The 22,037-nt window shown below is 39.7% G+C and overlaps 1 protein-coding gene across 1 annotated transcript in view; it reads left to right on the top strand.

Annotated features, from left to right (window-relative positions):
• Positions 1-22,037, top strand: part of LOC149321946 (dedicator of cytokinesis protein 2-like) — a 348,354-nt gene that overhangs the window by 17,205 nt on the left and 309,112 nt on the right. Inside the window, exons 9-18 of the mRNA XM_089520310.1 lie at positions 339-412; positions 846-971; positions 4,535-4,659; positions 8,805-8,903; positions 11,007-11,079; positions 11,181-11,284; positions 14,481-14,664; positions 14,761-14,858; positions 20,427-20,516; positions 21,478-21,578. Coding sequence (XP_089376436.1) covers positions 339-412; positions 846-971; positions 4,535-4,659; positions 8,805-8,903; positions 11,007-11,079; positions 11,181-11,284; positions 14,481-14,664; positions 14,761-14,858; positions 20,427-20,516; positions 21,478-21,578 — 1,074 coding nt within the window. The remainder of the gene's footprint in view (positions 1-338; positions 413-845; positions 972-4,534; positions 4,660-8,804; positions 8,904-11,006; positions 11,080-11,180; positions 11,285-14,480; positions 14,665-14,760; positions 14,859-20,426; positions 20,517-21,477; positions 21,579-22,037) is intronic.

Here is a 22,037-nt window from a genome sequence, read left to right as displayed (position 1 = left end):
CACTTCCGCGTTCCAAAAAGGAGCGGCATTTCGCCGCTCCTTTTTTGCTGCGCAGGGAAGCCTCGCGGTCTGGCAGCTGGGGCTTCCCTACGCAGCGAATGGCGGCGGCGGGAAAACGGCCCCTTGAGGGCCGTTTGTATCCCGCCTTAGTTTTACAAAAGCTTACTGTCACCTTTTAAACATCTGTATCTGGTAGAAATATAGTGTTACAGTTCAAAGCATTGGCAGAAGAATCTGAGGATATACTGTACAATTAAATGCTGGCTTTTCTTGTGCTTATTGTCTAATTCTTCTGTTTATGTCTTCAGGTTTTACCATTATTTTTCTCTTTCTTGTAGAGTGTCAGAGAATGATTTCTTACACAACCTCTTAAGCAAGGTCACAGCACTCAAAGGCGACAGTGGTGGACAAGGTGAAGTATAACTTCAAGAATAGGTAGAAAAAGATCTTCCCACTCCTTCTCAGTAATCATAATATGGTGACATTATTGATAGTCCTTAGCTCCAGTTTGCATGACTGCCAGTGCAGTATTAGCCACCTTAGGATGTGGCACCCTTTTGCAGGGAGGGCTTTGTACATCCTCTAGGATATTTGCTCACCCACATCAGCCCCTTTTCAGGGACAGCCATGATAAAGATATTCTGGTTCTTACAAAATGGTTCCTGTAAATGTAAGTAAGGAACATGAGTTTCCTAGCACATCCCATGAGAGGTGCACTTGGGCTTTGTTGTAAATGTGAGTTTGCCCTTGAAAATTTGGGTTGTGAATTAAGCTTTCCCAACTAATATTTAAAAAGAGCAACTAACAGTTCCAAATTTACAATAGATATTTTTTCTCTCTCAAAGGACTCTGGGTGACTATGAAAATGCTTGTTGGAGATATTGCTCAGATTAGGAAGGACTATCCTCACCTCGTTGACAGAACAACAGTTGTTGCTAGGAAGCTTGGCTTTCCTGAAATAATCATGCCAGGTAGGACGTTGTTTGTTTCTGCTTAGAAACTGAATGGTAACTGTATTGTTCCCCACTTCCACCCCATTCACACCCCACATAAACGGAGATGCGCTCTGAATATATCCCTGGAGTTGGGATTTAGATATCCACTTGTATGGAGCGGAGGACAGGGGTTGACTCTTTGTTCCTTTCTTCTTGCTTTTCTCTCCTTACTCCCATTTTGTACCATTTTGTGCCAATTCCTGCTGCTTCCTATTTATTCCACATCTGAAGCGTCTCTCTCCTTCCAGACACCTTCTTCTCCAAATGACTCCTTTGGCTTTTAATTATTGTAAACATTAAACCCGAGCATTGAATTGTTGGGCTCAGACCTTGCTCTAATTGTGGGTGGGAGCTTGCTCAACTTCTTCAAGGCACCTCCAACCACACATTCCAGCCTTGGAAGGGGAGGAGACAGATTGGGAATAGGCCAGTAGCACCCTACCTATATGCCCTTTCTCTTGAGAACCACCAGCCATCTTGTTTGTTAGAACAAAGCTCATTCAGAACCAACGTCACTGCCCCAATCACAGGTGTCAATGCGAAGGGACTTGGACTGCAAATCCTGCTCTGACTTGGGCAGGTGGGAAAGTGGCACTTTACTCTGCAGGAGCCTAGCACTTTATTGCTAAGGATTTAGAATATTAAAAAACAAAAACAAAAGGAATCCATGTATGAACATTTTTTTAAAAAGTCACGCTTGGGCTAGGAACAAAGTACAGTTGAATACTTTGTAATGGGAAAGGGGAAATCCTTTCCTGGAATCAGGAAGATGTTTGGCTCAAAAAACCCAAACTCCTTCAAAGAATCAGTAAATACAACATATACAGCCAAGGCCTGATGCATTTGCCCCATCTAGGTAGCCTCATTGATACTGAAATGAAATGTATACATAGGCCCGTTACAGACCACCCAAAAGGGGCGGTCTCGGGCCGCTGCCGGTTGCAGCACGGAGGAGTAGCAGCAGCCAAACCGTGCGACTCCTCCTCACTGCAAAGAAGGAGCGCGAAAATTGCGCTCCTTCCGGCAACCCGGAAGAGACACCACAAGTGCCAAAGTGCACACTCGTGGCATCACTTCCGGGCCGCGACGTGCGGACGCAGAGCGTCTGTTACATCAAAATGGCGACGGCCGTGTGGAATGGCCGCCGCCATTTGTTACGGACTCTGTCCTTAACAGGGTAAGGGGTGTCTGGAAGAGACGCCCCTTTTTCAAAATGGGACGTCCTAAGGACGTCCCTTATGGTGGTATGTAACGCGCCAATGTTTCTAAAGAAAATCACCGACATTTCCATGTGCTTTTTGAACATGCTAATAAGATTAACCAATTTCCCCATAAATTCATATCTCAATTTTCCCATTAATCTTCAATAAAGTAAAGCATTAATGAATGTGCATCAGTGAATACAGTAGGCTTTCCACATTCGCTGGGGTTATGGGCATAGGATCCCCTCAAAAGTGGAAAAACTGCAAAAAAAGAACATTAATTCTTTTAACCTGAGAGAACACCTCTCTAGGAATCTCTAGGCCCTGTACTGGAATTCTCCGGTCAACATCTGCCTTAATGTGACCATAGATTTGCGCTGTAGGATCTAAAAATGCTTAGAGAAGTGTTCTGTCTTAGGAATTTCTAGGTCCTCCAGCATGACTTCTGGTGGATGTTGACCACAGAGTCACACTGGAAAACCTAGAGATTCCTAGAGATAATATATTAATCAAATCAGTGAATAATCAAATCCGCAAATGTGGAGGGTCAACTGTATATACTTTTTACTGATTGTAGGATGATGGATTTTTTCCTACCATATTTATGCATTATATATGTATGTATGCATTATATTAACAAGTTGCTCTCCATTTAATCCAGTGGGATTTAGTTTAATTTGCTAACTTTCAGTTAAAACCTCCAGTTTCTTAATTATTGCATGCTGTTGGATTTATAATTTCTAAGGAACTAGTTATTATCCCCCAGTTATCCAATACAAGTGTTAACTCTTATCAAATATTTTTTCAAGAAAATTATTATTGGAAATTAAGCATAGTTCACAGTGGTCATTTAATGGGACTTCAAAAAACTTCATGTGAATTTTTGCTATGATGCAATCAGTGACCTTCAACTGTAGGCTTTTAAATATGGAAGGTGATATCGAAACCATTGCTATAACTGTGCCTTGAGTAACTTCTGTATTGCTGTAACTGTAACTTTTCAGTTTTGACAACAGTTTTATTGGCTATGTTGAAATGTTTCTCCCAACTTAGCCACCTTTCCTGCATGCTGTGAAGTTGATGGGGCATGTCTGCAGTGTTGTTGTTTTTTTGAGGGCACTATGAACAGGGATGTAACTCTTCACTAAGTTTCTAGTTTCCGCAGTTTGCTTCTCACTGGAAGAGTCTTTGAAAATCACAGTTTTTGAAGACTATTTGCAATTTGGGATTTATTCTGCACAAAATTTGTTTGTGGTTTTGGACATTTTCCGCACAGAAACCAGCATTTTCTGCATGGGAAATAATATTTCAACACAGAAATATTAATTCCTGCATAGAAAATGCTGTTTGCTATGCAGATCACCCATGTGCAATTTTTATGTTAAAACTCCCTCTGATTACAGCATTTTCTGCACAGGAATTAATATTTCTGCATTGAAATATTATGGTGTATTCTCTGCAAAAAAAAACACATGGAAGTTTTGTGCAGAATAACTCCTGAAAAAAACATGTTTTGCAACCATTTTTGAATATTTTCAAATATTTTTTCCATCCCTAGAGAATAGCAAAAGTGTGAAATATACTATAGACTCATCCTGCTCCTAATCATGTCAGTAGGTGGTGGTTGTGTCCCTTCCCAGGAGGCTCCAGAGTGAGTGCAAGAGAGCACTGACTGCTTTGGTTGATTTTGTGATGGTATCATGTCATGAATGTGTGAGCAACACACCCTGCCTTCACCCAGGGGTTTACTCATCAGTAGGGTGGGAATACCATTTCCCAGAATGCAAGAATAGGAAGGTCGATGTCATGAGGCAGTGAAAACACCCTTCTATTTAGAAAGTAGTCTGCTATGCCACACTGAGTGTGTGGGGAGTACTCTTAAAAAAGAAAATAATTGAAAATGTCTTCAGCACATTAGACTAAAGCTATGTTGAAGCAGCTCAATTTGCAGGCAGAGAGTTTCTTCAAGAAACCTTCCCCTCAGTCCCCACAACACTTGCTGTGGGATCTTTCTGGGTGGTGTATGATACTTGTTTTGGTCTTTTTAAAGTCCACTATGACTTGTCATTGCTTGCTGTGAAATGCCTTAACTGGGCTTCACCAGAAGGTGTCATTGCAGGATGAGAATTATCAACCGATGTGGAAATGACACTAAGCCCTTTCCTGACAAGATGAAGTCTGATAATAAACATCAAAGCTGAATTTCAATTTCCCCTTGAATTTTTTCAGTTCAGTGTATCACTGAGTATGCAAGGCATAGCTTTTATGTGTTCTGTGATGTTAGCTGATTCCAGTCCCTTTTATCCTGGTAGCTAACCTTTTGTGATTCTTTTGTAGGTGATGTAAGAAATGACATCTATGTTACTTTACTATACGGAGACTTGGATAAGTATAATAAAACCACTCAGAGAAATGTAGAAGTCAACATGTGTGTGTGTGATGAAGAAGGGAGAGTGATACCAGTAAGTGTTTCCTGTTGTTGTGTTCCTTCAAGTTGTTTCTGACTTTTGGCAAACCTATCACAGGATTTTCTTGTCACTGCCTTCCTCTGAGGCTGCAAGAGTATGACTTGCCCAAGGTGATTCTAGTGGGTATTCATGACTGAGTGGAGATTTGAACCCTGGCCTCCAGAGTTGTAGTCCAATGCTCAAATCACTACACCAGGCTGGCTGTACATGTAGCTCTGTTAGATGTGTACTAATGATGAACAAGTAGAACGTGGGTGAATTTCCTCCTCACATCACAAATTAAATTTCTGATATACTTGGTCTGCAGTTCAAATTTGCTGGCTTTGCTCTATTTACAACTGTGTAATGTTGAATAGTACTTGAGCCTTTACCCCATAGTAATCTGCACTCATAGGCTTAGATTGTCCCAGTCAGGTAATATATTCTGAGAGATTTGAACTTGGGAAGGGAATGGGAAAAAAGATATAAATAGCTTGCCCAGCATAAATCTTTTGCATACATCTGTTAGTCTATTATTATTATTATTATTATTATTATTATTATTATTAAAATGCAAGTAGATAAATAAGTACCACTTCAGTGGGAAGGTAACAGTGTTCTTTGCAGTCATGCTGGCCACATGAGCACCAGAGCAGTCCTTGGACAATGCTGGTTCTTAGTCATAAAAACGGAGATGTGCACTGCCCTCTACATTTGGTTATGACTAGATATTCATGTCAAGGGACTACCTTTACCATTACTTTAGCATTGGGACATATGTTTTTATAATGTAGTTTTCATTGTAGAAAGGAGGTCTTTGTTTTCACATTCTTCACCTGAATGTTTCTGGTAACATTGTTGGTGGGATATAGGTTCTTTGATAATACAAGGGCATCAGGAATTGTGTGTTACATCAGTAACTGCAGTTTATAATGATTGGTGATCTTAAGGAGAGCCCTTAATTCTCCTTAAAGGAGCAAGATCAAATGCAATTGAGACTTCCAGAAACATAGCTTTTAAAGTGGTGTTATTGCTGGGCACAGCCTACCTTCTGATGTCTTTCATAGCTTCTGTTCCAGATTTCTTTCGATCAGCAAATGCAATATTGCATGCTCTTGCCCAAAAGAAGATTTCTTCATATCAGCAAACCAGATGTCCTCCTATTTGCAAATGCAATATAATAATAATAATAATTTGTTTTATTTATATACCGCTATTCCAAAGATCATAGCAGTGAACAGCAAGCTAATTTGCCCCCAACAGTCTGGGTACTCATTTTAGCGACCTCGGAAGGATGCAAGCCTGAGTCGAGCTTGGGCCCTTTTGCTGGTCTTGAACTCGCAACCTTGTGGTTTCAAGTGAATGGCTGCAGTACAGGCATTTAACCACTGCGCCACCAGGGCTCTTGCCCATCTATATTGCATGCTCTTGCCCATCTATACCACAAAGAAGTGCAAATGGGAAATATGGACACCCCTCCCCCTTGGCAATTAAACAGTAATGACAACAATGTATTTCCTTTATTAGCAGTTGCTTCTGTGACATTTTTCTAGAGATTAATAATAATAATAATAATAATAAACCAACCAAAATCACAAGGCTCCACAATGCTGTGAAAGTAATAATTGCTTTGTTGTTTGTGGAGCTTCAAAGTGACTCATTACAAATAATGGCCAGTATCCTTTTGGTGCACTGAGATAGCAGTCACACTTTTCCCAGCATTACCTGGTGAGGGAAAACAAACGCTGACAAAAGTGAGCATTTGTAAACATATTCTTCAACAGTCCCGATTTGGCAGAGACATTTCCAGTTAATCCTCTGTTGTCCCACTTTTTTCAGCTGCTTTTAAAATGTTCCAATTAACTCTTTCCTCCTCCCACTTTCCCCTTTTTCCTCAGCTTACTTGAAGTGCTGAAAACAGTTCAAAGTGCTAAATGAGTTTGCAATTTATTAACCTAGCAGGAAAGAGAGGAGAGGTGAGGTGGTGGTGGAATTTTTCCCTTCCCAGTTGGGTCAGGAAAAAGCAAACTGCTGCAGCTTTTCCTAGCTTGTGTGCTCTTTCTTATTAATAATTTTGCCTTCTTGCCCACATTTTGATGTTACTTGGCCACATGTCCCACTTTTCATCTGTGAATTGTTGGAGCGTATGAGATGGGCGTTGAGGGACTTGTGGGTGGTTCAGGGGCCACAAAAGTGGATCCAGGGGCAGTGTGTGGACTACTGGGGGAAAATTATAATTGCTAATCGCTCACATCAAAAAGTTTGGAAAGCATTGCCCTAGCACAGTCAGAAATCCTTCCAGACCCATCAATCTCTGTGGGCAAGTCATTTTACGAAGTCATCCACTCGAAAGCTTAAGGGTCCTTGCCTCTGCAAAGACTCAGAGTATTTCTATTAGGTAGCAATCTGTCCATGTCCATTCAATTCTTTTGACCCTTTCTACTCCCAGAGTCCCTTCATTCTGGCTAGCAAAACTGAGTCCAATCAATAGTGTGCTACACCACATCTAAGGTCAAGTATTAATTGAGAAATGCCCATAGTTGCCATAGAAGCTTTGATATCTCCAACCTACTCCGCATGAGTGGGCTCAGTGTGCATGTTAAACAATCAGTTTTGGGGGAATCAACACCACCACCAATAACTTAGGCAGGGGGACAGTTGGGCAGCAAGGGTTGACAACCAAATCTCATTGACACTAATTAGATCAAGTGCCATGAACTTTAGTTGATAAGACGAAAGGTATTATGCTTTCTGTGCATGAGAGAGGCACAATGTTTCCTATTCAAGAACTAGAGAGAATGATGTAGGTGTTGCCTTCATAGAATTAATATGCATTGTCCTTGAAAATGCTTCTGTTGCCTGGTGATTTAACATTTAAGCCATTAAGCTAAATTTCCTCTTCAATGTGGCCATTTTTAACTGTTGTTTTCCAGTTAACTAAGATCGTGTAGCTATTACTATTAGGGCCAGGGCCAGGTTTGATATATTTTTCTAGATGACCCTGGTGGCTTTACTGGTAGAGGAACAACACAAATGACAGGGCACTGGGGAAGATGTTTAAATGGCAGGTACTTCACAACTATTGGCTGATTGGCAAAACATAACTAGACTAATGGGAGCAGACAGATGGGGTAGGCTCCAGTTTGTTTTTAGCAACTGGACAGTGGTGCTGAGTACACTACACTTCAAATAAAGAGAGGATGGGGGTTATCTTTGAGGGATACCTCACTCCTATATCTTTTGTAGTTATAAGAGTGTGATCTCACTAAATGATGGTGGCCTGATGGCTTGCAGTTTTTATTTTTTATTTATTATGGTATTTATACCCCGCCCTTCAACCCTAAAGGCTGTCAGTGCGGCCTCATATTGTTGCCTTATGGCCTGTTGTGAGTGTTCAGGTGATGATCAAGTGGACAGGAAGAGAGTGTGCTTTATACCAAAGGCCAGCAGCTTGCAGTACTCAGATGCCTGTGTGCATGTGTGTGTGAGTTTAAGGCTGTGTTCAGGTTGATACTGCTTTAATTGCCATGGCTCAGTGCTATGGAATTCTGGGAATTGTAGTTTATTGTGGCATCAGACCTCTCTGACAAAGAAGGCTAAAGGTCTCACAGAACTAGAGTTCCATTGGACCATGACAGTTAAAGTGGTGACAGCCTGGATTATTTCTGCAGTGCAGATGCAGCCTAAATCAAATATTATTTAAGTAAAATAGTTGAGAAGGTATTTTACTTTCTTCTGAGAAGTAGGAATTAAAGATTCATGGCAAAAAAATTGCAGATGATATTACAACTCTTGGGTGAATGAGTGGCTCAAAATATAGCTGTAAGTAATTTCAATTTAACAGCAGCTTTCCAAGCACTGGCAGAGACTGACCCTGATTAACACTTATATTGTTACTTTGAGGGACATTACCTTCCCCTCCCTATCCATCTAATTTTCATTGAGGAAACTATTTTAAAGACATTTTGTTTGGTGTTACCTCTCTTAGAAGCTATATATCTACCAACTCTGGGGTGCAAGAGAAATAGTCCTCTTGATTAGGACTGGTTCCATGGTTGTCAGTATTATATTTTTAAATAAATATAGCCATGTAATGAAAATATGAGAGTTCAAGAAGCTGTATCTTTCTCTCCCTCAACCCCTTCCCTCTTTTGTGTAAGAATGCAATCTGTTTAGGAGCTGGGGACAAGCCAGTAAGTGAATACAAATCAGTTGTCTACTATCAAGTCAAACAGCCTCGCTGGATGGAGACATTAAAGGTATGGTGAAGGAAGAGAGTCCTCTTTTCAGTTTAAAGTATTTCGTTGTGAGAGTGATGGCAGCCAAGCAGCTTTTGGATTACGACTCTTGGCAGCTCAAGGCAACATAGCCAACAATTGAAGAATGTTGGGAGCCGCAGTCCAACCACATCTGGAAGTCAAAACAATTCTTATCCCTATGCCTTATAAGGACTCTGAAAACTGCTGCTTATGGTAAAATAGGTCTGAAAATAAAACTGAAGTATACAAGTACACATCATCATGGAGTTTTTGGTTTTTTCCCTTTGAAACAATAGTAGAGGTTTCTTATCTGACAAATTAATTTATATTGAGCCCATAAGAGAAGCTCAGGTAACAGGAGTTCAAACAGTAATTGTAATGAGGAAATTCTATGGTGTCTTATTTTATCTTTTCATATATTTTATTATAAACCTATACTTTTAGGTTTTGATTTGTTCTTTTAATTTGCACAGTTCAGTAACCTGAGGAAATAAAATAATTTTCCCCACCCACAAACTCTGTTACAATTTATTTCCATCAGATTTGTCCTTGTTAGCAAAAAGTTAATAGTTCACCTTGTAGTTTGCGTGTAACTTGTAATAAGCAAATTCTTGGAAGGGTGTGATGGAAATAATTACAAAATGGCTGCAAGCTACTAGAAAAAGCTTATTGTAAATTTGCTCTATTTAAAGAGAGAGCACTATAGAAAATTACTGCCATAATATGACTCTTAGGTAGATAATAAATTTAATCCCATTAAGGTGTTTTGGCAAGAGTAGACAGAAGGCAGCAGGGAGAGGAAAAGCATAACAGAATATATTTTTGACTACCAAAGCACCTTCATTTTCCTGTAACTTCAAATACTTCTGTGTCCTACGCATTTATAAATGGTGTGTTTTAATTTTAAATATCCAGCTTAAATTTATAAAGAAATATGTGGGCCTTCATAAACCAGCATCTAGAATCTTCCAATTCCCCATTTTTTCCAGTTGTAATCATCAGTGCCCAACAGTATACTAAAATTATGGGCCAGAATAGATCCCTCCTCCCTACTTTAGCCCAGGTGTCATCTTAATGTCGCTCCTGTGGATTTGGAAGTCCCTTGAAACAACATGGAGAGCTGGAGTAAACTGAGAATTGTAGAACTCAGAAGAAAGGCAGGTTTCATGAGAAGAAGTGCCTTTCCATTCATCTGGTGGTGACTTTCATATTAGGGGGGTGGGTGTCCTTCATGTCAGTAGTGTGGTGAATTTTAGTTCAGACATCAAAGGAGCTCTGCAAGGTGCTCAGCACTGTCCTCAAAATAGATTCAGCATTGATGCATGCATGATGTGATGAAATTTTATTGAAAGTGGAAGAAACATCCTTTCAAAAGCATGTATCCTAGCCTTTGATGATGTGACCATTGTTAAGAAATTTCAGTTGCCAAATAACAAAATAAAGACCTCAAAAATGTACAGTGCAAATTCACATTAAAACGAATGGAAATGAAATCAGCAGGTCTAGCCATAGATGATTACTTAACTTTTGGTAGTCCTAACTCAGAACTATTGACAGACCTTTCTTCCATAAGAGTTCATCTATAGAATTCATAGAGTTGGGAGAGACCACAAGGGCTGTCCAGTCAAACCTCCTGTCATGTGGGAAGACACAATCAAAGCAGATGACCATCCAACAGATGGCTATCAAGCCTATATTTAAAAACCTCCAAAGAAGAAGACTTCACCACACTCTGAGGGAATATGTTCCACTGTCAAACAGCTCTTACCATTAGGAAGTTCTTCCTAATGTTTAGATGAAATCTCTTTTACTTTAAAATTTGAATTAACTGTCCCTTCTCCTAGTCTCTGGAGCAGCAGTAAACAAGCTTGCTCCATCCTCAATATGACATTCCTTCAAATATTTGAACATGACTGTCATGTCACCGCTTAAGCTTATTTTCCCTAGGTTAAACACATCCAGCTCCTTATCCTTTTACAGAGGCAGGGACTGGACAGCCCTCCAGATGATGATGGACAGCCAGCATAGCCAGTGGTAATGCTGGAAGGATACATCAAAAGCTAGGATATAGCTGCTGATTTCTGATACTGTTTCTTTAAACAGGTAGCGTTGCCCATTGAGGACATGCAGAGAATTCATTTGCGCTTTATGTTTAGACATCGGTCATCTCAGGAGTGTAAGTAAACTTTTTCATTACTTGTTTTCTGTATGCAAAATTAGAGAAGTGTAACTATTCTTGGAAAAGAAACTAGTAATACCAAATTCTGTGTTGTGCAGCTAAAGACAAAGGAGAAAAGAATTTTGCCATGGCCTATGTAAAGTTAATGAAGGAGGATGGGACAACTCTACATGATGGCTTTCATGATTTGGCAGTTCTAAAGGTATAATTATCTAATGCACCATGTTGATTTTCATGTAGCTTTGTATAATCTAGTGGCAACCACCCATGGTTCTGTCAAAATATTACAAAAATTCTTAAAGAAGGCTTGGGTTAATTTTCTCTGGATTATGCCTATGGGAATTTAATGTGCTAGTATGAATTTATAACTTTCAGGGCCTGAATGAGGCATTTTGCTCCTTATTTATCTATTTATTTATTTCATTTATTTCCTTGAGATGTGGGATGCGGTGGCCATCACTCATTCACCACCTTCCTACAATAGCTGACTGGGCTGACAATTGAATCTTCCTTCTGCATTCATGGCATGGGCAGTGTACTCCACCACACTTAAGGGCAGCAGGATAGCTTATGCACAGGACACACAGCTCCATCTTCAGCACCTTCACACAAGTTTGTGCCACTCTTTCCTCTTCTTGCCGGATCACATTGGTTGTGGCCCTGGAGCAGTTCCAGAAACACAGCATTCCTACTTCTAATGCACTCAACTGGAAATTCAGATTTGGAGAAAATGTTTTACATGAAGAGGCTTCTGTGCCCCTTTGGCAGAAGCCTCCCTGCTCCTTCCAGCCTTTCAGTTCTCATTGGTCTTATCTATCCCCATATTTCCCCCCTGCCATGTGGAGTCCCGGAGTCCCAGGAGATTCTTATTCACTCCCTTATTATTCCACTTGCCTTAGGTCCAGTTGGGCTCTGTTCCATCTCAGGCTAAAGGTCTCCTTCCATTATCTCCAGAGTCCAAGTGAAGGGAGGGAGACAAACACATGAACCTTTATTTGTTTATATAATTTATAAATTTGCCTTTCTCCTGGCATTGGTCCCAAATGGTTAAAAACATTTCAAAGCACATTACACTGAGTCCTAGAACCTCTTTCTGAGCTCTTCTTTTGCTAGTGCGGCATCAGAACAGGTGTCAATTGGTCTTCATCCCGGCTAGAAGTTCAAGTGTCACCTCATTTACTGCATCTACAGCAGCTCATGGCATCCCATGGCATAGCAGTGTCTGGATTATCAGGTTAATGGGATGTGATGTCTTTCTTCATCACTGCCCAGTTCCCAAGTTAAGCATGACCCTACAAGACAAAACTGGGCAGGAGCAAAAGAATGTCAGGAATTGGTATGTATTGCTGGGTCTTCAGGGCAAGTTGTTCCTATTTAAAAGCAAAGGTGTTTTTGATCATTAATCAGTGGGAGCTGGGCCAGAATGGCAGCCACCTTCTCTCTAATGCTTTGGTCTTTTAGTTAAAGGCTTAAGGGGCAGGCTTTCAGTTGGGAACAGTGTCTTTGCTCCTGTTACATTGTGGGTAATCTGGTCCTAGTTCTAGCGTTGACAACCTGCTTTCTCCAAAGCTTGCGGTGATAAAGCTGCATTTTAAAATAACATTATTTGTTTGGTGAACAAACATATCTCAAGGGTTTAAGTCAGTATAAGTGACCAACTTGATAATGTCTGGGAAGGCTTAATGAGTCATGGGAGCAGAACAAATAACAAAAAGAAAGAAAAGAAATTATAGAACATCTGTGACTGATGCTGGCAGTCCCACTGGGCTGAGCCTACACTTGAGTTCTAAATCGGGAAGAAGAAGCTGCTCAAAGAAATGAGTGGGAGATTAATTTTCACAGTTGTTTCAGCAATATAGTCAACTTTCTCTACCTCCTCTTATCTTCTTCTTCTGTTTTTGGCTACCCTACATACCTTGGCTAAGCTCTGGCTGCAAAAGAGGAAGCACATATATGGGCACCACAGTTGTGCATTTATTTCCAATTTAAAATATCTCTACAAAATAACAGTGAAAAACCCACAGTAAGTTCGTCATTTAAAATGGTACAGCAGCAGAACCATGTAAAATAATGTACACAAGAGAAGGCAACGAATAAAAACATGTCATCACAACTAAAAGTCTTGGATAATAAAATTCCTGACCTGTGTTCAAAATTGGAAGAAAAACACAATGGGGAAAAACATTCCGTAAAGGCAACACTAGATAGAACTTTTATTGGATGCTACCCATCTCTATACACCCAAGGGCGCCAAATCCTGTCTGTCCTTGGAAGCTAAGCAAGATCAGCCCTGGTTAGTATTTGGATGAAAGACTGCCACTACAGGCTTTGGCCCGGTACAGACTGTCCATTTGCGGCGTGCCCATGACATGCTAGGATTGTTCGGGGGTGGGGCGTGCACATGCCCGGCAACCCTAGCACATCATGGGTGTGCCGCAGCCGTGCAGCACCATCCAGATGGTGCCTCAGCAATGACGTGCCAGCAGCACAACGTCCAAACGGGTCTGCGCCACTGGCACATCATCGCACCGTCGCTGGCGCTTTGGTGTGGTGCAAGTACACCACAAAAAGAAGCCGCTTCTGTGCTCTCCTTTCTTGCTGTGCAGCAGCGTCACACAATTTGGTTGCTGCTGCGGAGCAAGGAGAGGCACCTCCCCGGTGCCTCTTTTTGGCACTCTGTATCACGCCTATATTTCAGAGGAAGGAACTGGCAATCCACCTCTGAGTATTCCTGATCTAAGAAAACATTAAATTCATGGGGTCACCTCGCCATAGGTTAACAGTCAACTTGAAGGCATGTATGCATACTCATCCAAACTCTGGGAGCTCCTGGAAGATAACCACTGGCACAATTCTTTAATTCTGGACAGGTTCCCATGGGAATGTCATCATAATGCAACATAGCATGCTAAGGCTGATCTCAGTGGTTCAATACCATAGTGCAAATTCATGAGCTCCATACTTCATGTACACGTAGACCTAAATCTTACTGTTACTCCTAATTAAAGAAGACTTCTTAATTCAGTGTGACTTTTACCATTAAACATTTGATTTAGTTGGTCTACTCTAGTTGGAACTGATCATTAATAAGTTTATATAAAAAAGTCCTGAAATATAGAAGAACTTAAGGAAGAATGGCAGCCAAGGTAGTCTCAGTTGACAGTGCAAATGGTGCCTCTCCTCATGCCTATATTTCATCACTGAGTTTGAAAAGTGACTTGTGCTATGGGAGAGAGTTGTATGTGGGATAAAATGCTGTGACCTTTTTTTTTAAAAAAGAAAAAGTTGATTTTTTTTCTAAATGTTGCCCATCTGGAACTTAGTATAACTAAATTACAGCAGATATATATGTAAATTAAATTAATTCCAGTGAATCTCATTAATGCCTTGTTTTCAAGGGTGACAGTAAGAAAATGGAAGATGCTGGTGCTTACTTGAGCCTCCCTTGCTCACGCCATCATGTCGAATCTAAAACCTCAACTTTAAGTCGGAGTTCAAGCAGTGTGGGAGGGCTGTATGTGAGCTCAAGGGATTCTTTTGCCATTTCAACTCTTGTTTGTTCAACCAAGCTAACTCAAAATGGTAAGAGTATAAGGTTCTGACCAGGGTTTCCATGCTGCACTTGAAAAGTAAACTTTCCCTATGTGTATGTGAATATATTACTGCTCTTCTTTGCAGTGGGTTTACTGGGCCTTTTGAAGTGGCGTATGAAGCCTGAGCTCTTGCAGGAAAACCTAGAAAAACTGAAGATTGTGGATGGAGAAGAAATTGTGAAGGTATCTCTTGCTTAGTGGTGCTTTTAAAAACAGCAATAATTTAATTTAAATGTGGGGACTTTTCAAATAGGGATGGCAGCAGATAGCTTCCATGTCAGTGTCTCAGTACCTTTATATTTTTAATCTGTGCTTTAAATGAGCTGTCCAAGATGCTAAATTTGCATTAGTTGGGATTAAAATCTACAGTAGATTCACCACCCCACTTATATAGAAGTCACTCACTGTCATTGCTAATTACATGGTATATTATGAATATAGGAGGTGATGTCTTCCTCACACTGAGAAAGTTACCACTCTTCCAGATTTTTGTTATTTGTGCTGCTGTTGCTAGCGACATTCTAATGTACTGGCCTCTGTAAGAATTTACAGTACCTGCCATATTGTGGTATATATTCAGATCAACTCTGAACTCTCCCTGGAAGCCCAGATGGCTAAATTGAAGCTGTTGTACTTTGGCTACATCAGCAGAAGGCATGACTCATTAGAAAAGGCAAACAATGATAGGAAAGGTGGAAGACATTAGAAAGAGAGGAAGAGTGCTTGTCAGATGCTTAGACTGAATCAGAGAGGCTACAGGGCTGAACTTGCAGGACCTAAGTAAAGTGCTAGCAGTTAGGGTGTTTTGGAGATGTCATATTCAGAGGTTCACCAATAGCTGAGGTCGACTTGAGGGTAGTTAAGAAAAATAACAACAACATATTGTGTGGAGTTCATAATACTAGTATGTAATTATTTGTCCATTTTTTTTTTTAAAAAAGTGCAGACACTTTGCCTAATTCAGTTTGTGGACCTGCTCTTTTCTTTGCATAGTTTAATTTGAGAGGAAGTTTATAAAATGCCTTGTTGTGAAACTGTGTTGTCTCTTAGCTCCTCATTGGAAAAATATTCCCTCAGTAGACCAATTAAGAAAGGCAGTACTACTTCTAAGATTCCTTCCAAAATTCATACAAGAAACATTTCATTGCCAGTTGCTTACACTGGAACTGTTTTCTCTCAGTTGCTTATGCATGAATGGGAATTAGTAGCCTTCCAGATGTTGTTGTGATGCAGCTTCCACAAGCCCTAGCCAATTCAACAAGTTCTTGACAGTGGATTGCAACTTGCCCATCTCTGCTTTGTACTCTCAGTTGTGTCAGTCTATTCCCTAGCATAAGATGTGAAATGGAGCGTGGAAAGAACTCACTGATCACTGAATCTTAGAGTCGGAAGGGGATGCAGGTACCATCTTGTCATGCAGCACTACACAACTAAAACACTCCTTAATAATGCCCATCAAACCTCTGTTTAAAAATCTACAAAGAAAGTGACTCCATCAGCCCCACAAGGTCTCCTACTGTTAAATAGTTCTTACGATAATTTTTTCCTAATGTTTAGGTGAAATCTCTTTTCTTGTAATTTGAATCCATTGGCTCATGTTCTGTCTCAGGAGCATTAGAAAGCAAGCTTGCTCCATCTTCTACATGAGATATCTTCAGCTATTTTAAGATGGCTATCATGTCATTTTTCTTTTTTCATCATTCTTCTCTTCTCCAAGCTAATCATACCCAACTGTCTAAGGAGATTGTCAGATGAGGGGTGGGGTGTCATTGTCCTGTCCCTATCTTGTCCTTCCCGCCCAATCATGGGAAGGACTTTCACACATGACCTGGCATTGACCCAGCAGAGAAGCGCCAGTGAAAGTGATTGCATGAATCACTTTCACTCACAAAGTGTGCTGAACCAATCATTCAGCCACCTGGGAATCACGAGTGAAAGTGATAGTGCAAATCACTTTGACATGCAAGCGAGCTGAAAAGCACTTTCAGTCATCAGCCGAAAGTGCTTTTTCCTGTAATTTATAGTCTTTTGTAATAATGGAAGAACCCGATATTACCATGTCTGAAAGCACTTTTCAGCCGGCTTTCATGTGACAGTGATTCGTGCAGTCACTTTCAGTCCGTTCACAGATGGGATAAGGACAGGGGAGTGATCCTATCCCTATCTTGTCCCCATGTGATAATCTCCTAAATCATTCCTCACAAGGCTTGGTTTCCAGCCTTTGATCATTTTGGTTGCCCTTCTCTGAACATGTTCAAAGTGGAGTAGGGTGTTTTGTCCAGACATGAGAAATAGCAGTAGACAATAGAGTATGCAGCTTGGTCACTTGGTCTGATATGAGAGATTACATTGATTCCAAATGCCTTGGCTCTCCTACCAGTGTCACAGTTAGCAGAGGAAGGGACTAAATGTTGAGGTGCTTTATCCAGGTCTGGGTGATTAAAGCCCTACCATCCCCTGGGAATATCTGACATACCTGACTCAAGGAAGAGGAGGACAAGGATATTTAAATTGCTTCGGAGGTGTTAACAGGCATATTTTTAGACTGCCCCTGTGAAATGTACAAACTTTTTTGACTGGATGAATGATGCCTTTTATTTTTTACTCTGGTTTCTCTTCAGATCGTATAAATCTTTCACCTTTTAAACATGTTTCTGACTATATGGCTCATATACTTCTTATTACAATTTTAATGAGATCATCAATTTTAATTTTTCATATTGACTGGATTTTGAAATATTGTATGCTTTCATGTTAGTATCTAAGAATTTTAACTTGCATTGTAATGTCAGGAATACACGTTGTACTTTTATTTCTAACCGTTAAGCATCCTCTGGATGGATAAAGGTGCACTTGAGGAATGGTAGCTATAATCTATGAGAAACAGGGATAATGGGCGAGTCCCATATCAGTGAGTTGGTGAATCTGCTCTGGGTTTTAGCCTGTAATTTAAACAAGCTATCCAAGGACTAAAACTTGGGATCTGCTACATTGAGATAGAAGCTTCTGGCTGCCACTGGTGGAGAAAGGGGGCATCTGTACATCAATTGTCAAATGACTCAGGTGAGGGAATGGAAGGTTTGTCTCCTCTTTTTTGGCTTTGCCCCAATCCTAGTGTGTTTCTGCTTTGCTAGTCTCCCCTGAGTCCTCTTGCTGTTGTTAGATTTCAGTGCCCTTTCTGGCTTAGGGGATTCTGGGACTTGCAAAGATATATTGAAAATGTAGTTTTGAAGATCTTCAATTATTCGGATCTTGATTACGGGGCAAAGGAATGGTTTGTATCACAATACCTGGTTGGATGAAGTGTCTGGAGTCAGTTTGCCTATCTTCACTTAGGCTGTTAGTTTAGCACTGATTTAGGACTGAGGGCTAGAATTCTGATCTGTAAGAATTTGTTCTCCCCTAGGTTTGCTGACCTGTTGGGTTTCATTGCATGTGTTTCAAAAGATCAGGACAGCCGAGTGCCATTCAAATACAACATCAGCTCCAATCTATATAGCAGGACAGACATATTTTCAAACAAAACAAAACACTTGCCATTTTGTTTCTCTTCACTGAATGCTCTCTCCTGAAGGCTTACACATTCTCAGTGATCCTAGTGTTGATGGAGACAGGCTTTTTGTACATGTTTGATACACTAGATGTGGTCTGGGCAGCCATGCTTGTTTACATGCTATGCTCATGTGTCAAGTGATACATGTATCAAGTACATCATAATGAGCACTTCGGTGAGGAGGTTGATTCTCACCCTTACACTCCATCACCCCAAGTATTTTACCTCCCATATCAGCTTCTGTGCTGAAGGAAGTTAGGCTGTGTGGGTGGAAAATACTGCAAGGAAAGGCAACAGCACTTCTGCTACACAGCAAGTATAATTCATTTTCTCTTGATCTGAAGCTTCACACTAATATCCTTCTGGGACACTTACCTTGATTAAAGTAGAATCAGAGAGCTACTGCTTTAGCACTCTCCAAACTTATCAACATTCTGGGCATGGCAGTTTGTAACAATCACAGATCCCTTGATTCAAGACTTTAATGCAAGATTAACTCATAGTAAGCAAAATATCAAGGCCAATTTGAAAGTTAACTTGGTTTTGCTTGTACAAATGAAAAAAATATGCTTCCATGATGATAAAACCCATCAATTTATTTTCTCCATCCCTGTTCATGTACATGAAAATTATATTAATCTTTGCACTCAAGGGTAGTATAGCTTACCCTGTAATATTTGTGTTAATGGAGAAATGTGAATGTATAATGGTTTGTTTTTCGAAGTGCAAATGAGTGCCTGCTTTGTGCTGAGTAGGGAAACTAAAAAATATTAGGTTCCACAGAAAGGAAGTTGCATGAATGAGGTACCTGCCATACTGGTGTTCTAGGATGTCTAGGGCAGAACATAACATTATGAACTTTTATTCTTTTGCTAGTAACCTTATATTTAATAGAGTTTAAAGGAAATTCAACTGGACCAAGCTGTGAGGCTTTTTTGTTGTGCTTCTGCACTTGGAATATCGTATCTGTAAATAAGTCATTTAAAAAAGCTGTCATAATCTTTGCAATATATTGACATTAAGGGTTTTTGTGTAGTAGAGTGCATTTAATGTTCCTTGCTTTTTCTTGGGTGCTTGCCTTATGCAGCAAGTTTAGAGTTGTTCCTCTGACAGCTTCTAGATTGAGCTTTCTTTCCGTTTAAAATACATATTGTTTTATCTTTTAATCATCATCATGTATTTGAAATATTGAAGTTTTAATGCTGTGCTTTTGATACCTATTTCATTATTAGTATGTGGTTGAAAAGCTTCCTTCAACCAGAGAATTTGCTCTGGGTATTATGCAGCCTTTCCTAGCATTGGGTTCCAATATATTATAGGACTACAATTGCCATTATCCCCAACTACTATAGCCAGTGATCAGGGATAATGAGACTAGCGGTATCAACAATATCTGGGGAGCAAAGTTTTAAAAAGCTAGAATGCTGGTTGACCACAGGTAGCCCAGAGGCTGATGATGGCCATCTTGAAAGATTTGGTGAATGATCTCTCCTCCTGACATCTGGGGTCCCTGACACAACACTTCAGGAAAGACTTGAGTTGGTGTGAGTGGAAGGGGGAATCTGTTTTCTTTTTGGAAGTCTCCATTCTGTTTTTCCCATTTGACTGGAAATCTGTGTAATGAGGATGACTAAGACCATGTTTGCTAGTGGAAAGAGATATCTTGCATTCTTTTCTGCCTGATCTTAACCTGTCTCTGTGGCTTAGTTAGTTTGACAAGGGTTGTGATGGTATTACTCACCAAGGCCTTATTTCTTTTTCATTAAAGTGACCCACTATTAAAAACAATTGCTGATCATACCTTAAGAGTCTCCATATCACAAGGACATGTGTTTCAATATAACCCTGACAATCCAAAGATTAAACATATAGTCTTACCATTTAGGAAAAAAAGAAAGGTTTATTTCAACATAAACATGAACTAATAATTACCATTAAATACAAAAATAAGGCTTACTGCAGTGTTTGCTTGAATAAATTGTATGCTATGACTAAAATAAATCTTCAAAGTTGTGTTGAAGCTGCAGGTGACAGGGCTAGAAGGATGGATCCTTTGAGGCATGAAAGACTGTCCCTGGGGCTAAGTGGAATGTTTTCTGCTTAACAGAATCAAAATATTTTTCACTGAATCTTTATCCTGTCACAGTGACAAAGTGATTAAAATGCATGTTCATTCTTTTCCTTCCTCCCCCCTTTAGTTTCTCCAAGATACTTTAGATGCCTTGTTTAATATCATGATGGAACATTCTCATAGTGATGCATATGACATTCTTGTCTTCGATGCACTGGTAAGGGTTACTGTATCCAATAAAACAAATAGACTAAGACTGCCTCCAGGTTAGAAAACAGTCTCTGGAAGTCCTGGGTTTTATTTCTGTACAAACCAATTTTATTTTGAATATCCACATGGCATCTTATTTCTTCTAAAGTATTTCCTGGGAGTTCCCAGTATTTTCAAAGACTTTTCATTTTCACTTCTCAGGTCAGTTTAAATTGTCCTTTTCTGAAGTATCTGTACTTGTGTCTGTACTTGTGTGTACTTGTAAGTTTGTTCTTACTGTCTCAGAAGCAGTAAAGATGGCTGCTGCAAGTCAACACATTCATTGTTTCCAGGACACAGATTCAGCAGAGATGAAATGAGAGAAAGAGGAATGTTAGCACTAAACCAAAATGATCCTAATGGTTAATATTGTGAAAGCGCTTCAGCACTTTGACTATAACTTCTGAGTAATAATTTTTTAAAAATTCAGTAGAAATTGGTGAAAATCAGTATCTGAAAAGCTTCATGAGATTGGATGTAACACATGAGCAGTGGGAAGGGAAAGGGAGGGACACAAGACATGTTTCAAGAAATAGACTGGATGCAAATATACAGTTACTATCAAAATGAAAAGAATCAGAAGTTCTCGTTACTTCCAGAGACTTTTTTCCCATCTGGAGGTGCCCTTACTTGGAATACTTACCTCCCTTTGTTCATTAACATCTCTTTTAAGAAAAAATGATAAGGCGTGCCTCTTAGCTTACCCACTTCAGGACTGCAAACTTTGACGTGTTGCATCCATAAAGAAGAAACATTTTATCTTTAAGCAAATCAATAAATTATCTAGCAATTTCTTTTATTTATATTTTAAACTATATGACCAAGCTCTTTAAAGAGTTTGTTTCAAAAAGCAATTTCTTTTATTAATATCTTAAACTATTGTTGTATTATTGGTGTGTGAAAATACTAATCCAATTTATCTGTTACAGATATATATAATAGGTCTCATTGCGGACAGAAAATTCCAGCATTTCAATACTGTACTGGAGGCTTATATACAACAACACTTCAGTGCAACATTAGCATACAAGTAAGTTGATGATAATTTCAGTGATTATGTGGAAAGGCCATATGCAGAACATGTACCTAGCACTCAGAAATTCGCAGGTTCAACACTATGGAGAAGGTGGTGAAGACGATATGAAATCTTTCTGAGAGTATGTAGAGCTCTCATATTCTAAGTTCAGTGTCGAAATTTATAAAACATTTGTATTAAATGCAAATGCCATGAGAAGCTGCAATCAATCCAGAGACCCAGCATAATCAAATTCACAAAATATAAAATAAATTAAAAGTACAAGGAACAATTAGTCAATTCATAGAGACAGAACTTATTTCAGACATTTCCCCCTAGTACAGAAGTCAACTATTCTCTGATCCTGACCTCCTCAGACAAAAACCTGGCAACCACCATAATGATTACATTGGGGATCTTATCTTCTAATAATAATTTGACATAAAATTGGGCTGAATTTCCTGGTAGATTCAC

The sequence above is a fragment of the Sceloporus occidentalis genome, unplaced genomic scaffold (assembly GCF_023333645.1).
Source record: "Sceloporus occidentalis isolate IW3139 unplaced genomic scaffold, rSceOcc1.0.p SCAF_1, whole genome shotgun sequence".
Lineage (NCBI taxonomy): Eukaryota > Metazoa > Chordata > Lepidosauria > Squamata > Phrynosomatidae > Sceloporus > Sceloporus occidentalis.
This window is presented reverse-complemented; position numbering and strand designations above follow the sequence as displayed.